Below are 6,811 nucleotides of genomic sequence, written 5' to 3'. Positions count from 1 at the left end.
TGCTGCTGCGACTGTCATTGTTATTACAGCTGGATTTGTGGCAATGTGGAGATTTAAAAGAAAGAAACAGCAGCACATGGAGGCAGATAACCAGCAGCTGGTCTGAAACGTCCAGGAGTTTCTGGTACAGTAAGCTAATTGTGCGTGAGAGCAATACACAGAGAGGGAGGACAGGTGGGACCAGTTCTGTGGGCGATGTGCTCTCTTCTGAGAAGGAGCAGTGTCTGTGTTCGTAGTTCCCGCCTGACCTCTTCAGAATCAGCTGATTTTTTTTTTTTTTTGCACCATAACTTTAGTATATTTAGAAAAAACACACAGACTTTCTTTGTAGTATTAATTCACCCTGTTTCTCCAGCATTTTTTCCCTGAAGTGCAGAAGATATCCACATGAAATCTTCAGGGCAGACAAACAAATTTAAAACTGCAACCAAATCAGTTTTATACCCACTCAAAGTGACAAACTCAAACTCTAACAATAACATCTCTTTTGTTTTTGTTTGTTTAGCGTAATTGTTTCCCAGAGTTTCACAGTTGTTTCCCAGCATAACCTGTGAGCATCTGAGTTTTATTTTCTGTATTTTCATAGTAACAGTTGGGACTTTTTTTTTCTTTTTGTTTGTTTCTTTATGTTTCTGTTGTTATTTTACTGTTGCTGTTGTTTCATGACCACTTCAAGGCACTGAGTTCCTTTTAAGTTTTTTATTGCATAATTTTGGGGGGTTTCTGGTTGCTTTTACTCAGACTTCATGTTCTCAGTTTGAAAGCTTCTCTGTTTTGAGTTTTTCGTACTTTTGAAATCTGTTTGAGAGGTTGCTGTTTGCATTTGCATCATGGTGTTGCCCCCCAACATTTTGTTCAGTGTGTTTTAGTTTAATTATGTCTTTTGTTATTTCCACTTTCCTTTCATCATTCTCTCACCGCATCTGTTTGCCTGTGTGTTTACCTTTGCCCACAGACTCTTGGTGTTCTGGGAAATTTCCAACAATGTGAATTACTTTCTCCCTGAAAGACGATTGATTACATTTCAGTTTTGTATCTTAATAAAATTTAAGAAAAGTTTTGCTTTTTGTTTTTAAATCTGTTAAAAAATGCAGAAAAAATAATTCTTGTACTTTCTCAGCAGGTTACAGTCACTACAGTCTGCACCTGTTTGTTTTGTAGTGTGATTATTACAGGAAACTTCACAGACAGTTTCTCTCTCCATCACATCAACAATGGAGATTTCCTCTTTCAACCAGCCATGTGTTAGAAACTCCCAGGTGCTCATGAGCAGAGAGCAAGCTGAGACACTGTAAGATCTGTTATTTTTCAGTGGCAGGAAACATAATCACATGATTTAATAACTCAACTGAATGGTCTCTAAAACATAAATCAAATGCACTCAGAGTATATTCAGAGATACTTTCAGATATTTTTAAACTCCTTGCCCACTTCCACAGTCATCATCTTAGTCCTTAGAAATATTCTGTTTCTACTACTGTGACACGTGTGCTCTTTAATGCCCTCAAACAATAAAACATTATTTTTGTTTTCATTACCTTTTAAACCCATGCAGGATGATCACTGTGTGGCCGAGGATGGTGCAGAGATGTAAAGTAAAAAGGCTTCATCTTTCCTGTGATGTACATCGTCTTCTAGAGCGTCACATTAAACAATGATGTTAGAGTAGGAAATCCCTGCAAGTCAAAACTTCAGGCTGCTCTAAACACTCAGTTTCAAACTTCTACAGACATGTCCTCAGTGTGAGGCAGAGGAGGATGAGAGATCAAAGAGAAATACTGAAATATGAAATCATCAAATAGAGATGGGCAGGTAGATATAAAGTAAAGCGTGTTAAACAGCTTCTATCAGCTCTGAAACACGTGCTTTTTGTTTTTGTCTTCAGCCTCGTCGCATTTACGCTCGTGTTTATGACCCCGCCCTCATTATATTATTATTATTTATTTTCTCCTTCTCCTGACACAATCGGATTGAGCTGCTGAAAACAAACGCGACTGTTACCCACTCGGACATCTCAGCTTTATTTCCAAGCTGAATTTTAACCCCATCATAGTTTAAGCTGGGATAATTAGCAAAATTTGAAGAGTCGGATCAGCAGCACAATTTGACAATGTGGCTGCTGGTACATCTGGTCATCTCTGCAGGTGAGTGTTAACCTGTTTTGACTCCAGCAGTGTCACACAAGAGCTTTCTTCATATTTATCATGTAAACATGCCTTTAAACAGATCGCGTGATCTGCCAGCTGTCACTGCAGATAAGCAGTAACTGACATGGAGGGTGGGGAAACTGCAGAGCGGTTTGTTTTCTTTTTAGTTTGCTGGCTTCATAGAACCTGAAAGTTCCGTCAGATTCACTGATAGGAGGTTAAAAACTTCCTGTGCAGACTTTCTGCGTCTGTCTGTGCGCACTCACTCATTTTCTTTTCCTTTCTTTCATTTCTAGAGAGTATTTTAAATTCAGGGAATTTAAAATAGAAAGTAGCTCGTCCACAGAAGGACTGGTAGCTCCCCTTACGATAAGGGTTCAGATCGCGCGAACAGGTGTGAATGTGAATGTGTGTGTTTAGTTAGTTTGTTTGTTTGCTTGTTTTAATCAATTTTAAATCATGCTTTTTATTTGTTTTTGTTTCTAATGTCTCTGTAAAGCACTTTGAATCACCTTGTTGTTGAATTGTGCTTTACAAATAAATTTGCCTTGCCTTGCCTTCTTTCTGTGCACAACCTACTGTTGAGACGTCAGAGATCAGCTGAATAAGCATATGACACACGAATATGAAACAGTGCTCAAAGACAAGTATCTCTGACAGTGGATATACAGATGTATTATATATAAGAGACAAATATTGTTCTTTTAATATGTTGGCATTACTAAATTTGGCTCAATGCTTACATATATGTGTAAAAAGAAAATGTACGAGCTGTGAAAACTGTTTCTGATAAAATGAAGAGTAGACTGATATATGAAATATTCCTTTATTGGGTGAGAAAATCAGACCATGTCATAACTGCTTTAAGTCATACAGAATAGATATCAGAGCCTTAAACAGGCTGACTTCTGCTAAATGGGTCAAACTGGGCAGAAAGTACACAAACACATAACATCCTTATAGAATATGATGTAACACTATAGATCAACTTACCTCAGAATATATAAAGCATATAAACAATTACAGCAATATGATGCAACAAACACAGCAGTGCTACTAATCCAAAATACTCAAAGCTTCATAGAACTGAAACAAACATTTATTTTTAGCTCCATTCTGCTGCTGATACATACTTTAGGTTTCTGAACATTAAACTTGTTGCTGCCTTTCATAGTGTGTAACTTGAAGGCCCTGAGTACTTTCTCCCACACTGAAAACACTGGAATGATAAAATTATTTGAACATTACCTAATAAGACTGATTCAGGACAGACAGTTATTAAACTTTCCTAGCAGTCCTTCACAAACAGGGAACAGTCTGTCTATTCTCTCCATCTGTCAGCTGCTGCTGGCTCTTCCTCCTCCTCTTCCTCACACACTGCTGAGTTTGTTCTGGTGGATCATCAGGGGTGCAAAGCCTCACAGATGATGTGCAGCAATGGGTCCCTCAGTCTGTCCTCACTCTGGACACTTGCAGTTGTCACACATGGAAATCAAATGTGTGATAAGCTGCAGGATTCAAACACAAGTGTAACTTATAAATAATTCAGTTCAATTCAATTCAATTTTATTTATATAGCGCCAAATCACAACAAAAGTCGCCTCAAGGCGCTTCATACAATACATGTTCATACTTTTATTACACAATCAGAGAGTAAGAAACAAACAAACCCAAACAGATGCCTGTAGGAAAAAAGTGGGCTTTGGGGTAGGGAAACAGCCTTCAAAGACGTCAAAGACAGTGCTGAAGCTACGCAAGGACCCATGACAAATGCAACATATTGAAAATTGTGTAAATATATTTGCTCGGGTGAAAATCCCCCAGTGATAGTGTTCTAAGGTTAAAATGATTGGTTATAAATATCCTAAAATGTTAAATGAACATTTCTAATTGGTGTTGTGGCAGCTGCAGTTTCAGCGATAAGATTAGGATCAGTCCCCCGCTATATAAAAGGCTTGGTGTTGATGTAGGCTTTCCTCTCTGTCTCACTATCAGGCTGCTGCTACTCCCCTCTCCACCCTCCGCTTACAGATGGCTGCTGTAAGATTGCTCCTGTTTTTGCCTCTAGCATCTGTTTCTGCAGGTTAGTGAAACACACATTTTTAAAATTTCTTCTCAAACCAAAAACTCATGAGTAAAGTGAACAATGTTTATGCTAGCTGAGCTCCATTTAATTCACATGGGAAGTTAATTAGTGCCCAGTTAATGGTTTTGTTTGTAAAGGTTTAAGTGTTGGCCGGATGATGTTTTCCTCCAACAGACAGTAAAAAATTCTATCGTTTCTAGTAATGTTCATTGCTTATGTCCACATGAACTGACTGATTAAATAAGCATGTTAATCTGTAGCATCACTGCAATCCCTGAGTTTATAAACAAAAAATACAAACTGGGATTCACACGTCTTTTTCTCTTAATTCGTTCAAATATTCATTTGTCACACTCGGTTCATACTTTATTAGCTGTCCCTTTCACTTTCTCTTCCTGTTTGCATACATGTTATCTTACAGATGCAGACTCTCTCTTCACTCCCCTACACTCTTAAACGAGTGTAATTTATTTACCAACAACAAACAAAAAATCAAGCTGACTGATGACAAATTTACTATATTTTTATAGTTAATTTATAGTTAATTTATTTTTATATTTTTATAGTTTTATTTAACTATATTAGACTTTAAATTATTATGTAATTTAAAATGACATAATAATTATGTCATTAAATTATTATATACTGGAAGCCTGATATGGTGACTCTGGTTATAATAATCATTGATTCATCAAAGTGTTTGTGTATATCTTTTAAATTAACTTGAAGCAGCAGTTTTCAGGCCCATACGTTGTGGGTTTGAAGGAGTTAATGCATCTCAAGATAAAATTTTTACATTTCTATAACACTTCTTTTGACTGCTCCCTTTAGGCATCAGCACAGCAGATGCAAATGTCAAATGTGCAGTTTTAACATCAGTTCCATGCATTAAAATTATAAAATTAATAATAAACATAGATGCATTAAGATAAAAACTGATGATTTTTGTCTTCAGCGCTACAGATGGGTTTGCAAGTGAAGCTTTGGGATGATGTCACTCTCCAGTGTCAAATTATCACAGATGAAAGAATCTCAGTGTTGAAGTGGAGCAGAGCTGACCTGAACACAGACGGCTACGTCTACTTCTACAGGAACAACCGCTCCTATGAAAACTACCAACATCCATCTTTTCATGGAAGAGTAAAGCTGAAGGACCCGGAGATGAAGGATGGAGACGTTTCTCTGATCCTGAAGAACATCACATTTAATGACACTGGGATGTATGAGTGTCACATAGCAGTGAGGAACCCTGTGAGAAATAAAAGAGTTCACACTGAGATCAGTCACTTCATCAACCTCACAGTCACAGGTGAGTTTGTCACCCACAAAAAAACAACATTGTCTCATTTATAATTCAGTTAAAATGTTCTCCACTTATCACGTTAAAATATACATAATGAATAAGTTTAAATTCATTGACATTAAATTCATTGACCTCTGCTCACTTCTAGTTTGAGTATGAAGGGTGAAGTCGTAGCATGCTGCTAACACAGAGGCTAACAGAGCATCTGTGGACCGTCAGCAGTTTCCTCCCCTTCTTTGAACTTTCGCGGTTTCTGTTCTCGCACACCCTCTGCATAAATAATTTGATTGGGTGACTGTGTTTTCGGCCAGATTAAAATATATGGGAATAAGTACTGTATGTATGAGAAAAGGTCTGCAGAGTGATCGGTAATAGATTTGGCTGCAGATCCAGTCCGTGGTTTGCATATTGGTGATGTGGCATTAGATTTAAAAACAAAAAATGCTAAGTGGATAAACATGAATTCAAACCTCCACACAGGTTTATGTTAAAGGTAAAAACAGATTTGTTTGAAGGTTGATGTGGGATAAAAGGAACTGTATCAGCTCTGCAAGCAGAAAACTGAACAGAACCTTAGTCTTGTTTGACATTCTTAGTCTCCAGAACATCTTAGTCTAGATGTTTATGTTATTTCTTATTTGTATTAATTTCAGAACCACATCCTTACTTGCCAGCGAGAGTGTGTGTTCAATGTGGGCTCGTGGTAAATAAAGTTCTTCCACTCTGACATCATTCCCATCTGTGACGTTATTACCAGGGAACAGTACAGAATCACATTTCAGAGAAAGTGGTCCAGGGCGTCCGCTATAACCGCAGAGTTTTCATTTCAGTGGCAGATCTCACACATGCTGCTCTCTGCTGTAAAACTGAAAATGAGGTTTAGTGATCAGAAAACTAAAAAGAAACTGTGATTATGAAAGTTTCACGCTGACTTGAGAACTGACACGACTGACAAACACTCAAGAATATCGTTACACAACACGGTGACCGATCTCTCTGACTTTATGAAGATCATTTGGAGACATTTCACTTTTGTGTTGAAACCACAAAATAAATTCTTTGATTTGGATTTAGTGTTTCACTTTAAAATTCCACTTTACTGAAATTTCATGAACGACACCAATCCACTCTGTGTCAGCTGCTTTATGTTCACACTGAGGTGACCTGTAATGACTCATATTCTGCATGATTGAACTTCCTCCTGCACTCTTTGTGTTTCCCTGGAGTAACAGATTAAGAACGAATCGCCTTTTTTTCCTTCCTCAGTAAAAAAAA

At 37.5% G+C, this 6,811-nt stretch overlaps 1 protein-coding gene across 1 annotated transcript in view; it reads left to right on the top strand.

The window, feature by feature from the left end:
* Window positions 1-4,126: 4,126 nt before the first annotated feature.
* Window positions 4,127-6,811, top strand: part of LOC102293579 — an 8,816-nt gene continuing 6,131 nt past the window's right edge. Inside the window, exons 1-2 of the mRNA XM_005952124.3 lie at window positions 4,127-4,230; window positions 5,189-5,542. Coding sequence (XP_005952186.1) covers window positions 4,179-4,230; window positions 5,189-5,542 — 406 coding nt within the window. The 5' untranslated portion in view covers window positions 4,127-4,178. The remainder of the gene's footprint in view (window positions 4,231-5,188; window positions 5,543-6,811) is intronic.

Source organism: Haplochromis burtoni, unplaced genomic scaffold (genome assembly GCF_018398535.1).
Source record: "Haplochromis burtoni strain Fernald_Lab_line unplaced genomic scaffold, NCSU_Asbu1 Contig_1167, whole genome shotgun sequence".
NCBI lineage: Eukaryota > Metazoa > Chordata > Actinopteri > Cichliformes > Cichlidae > Haplochromis > Haplochromis burtoni.
This window is presented reverse-complemented; position numbering and strand designations above follow the sequence as displayed.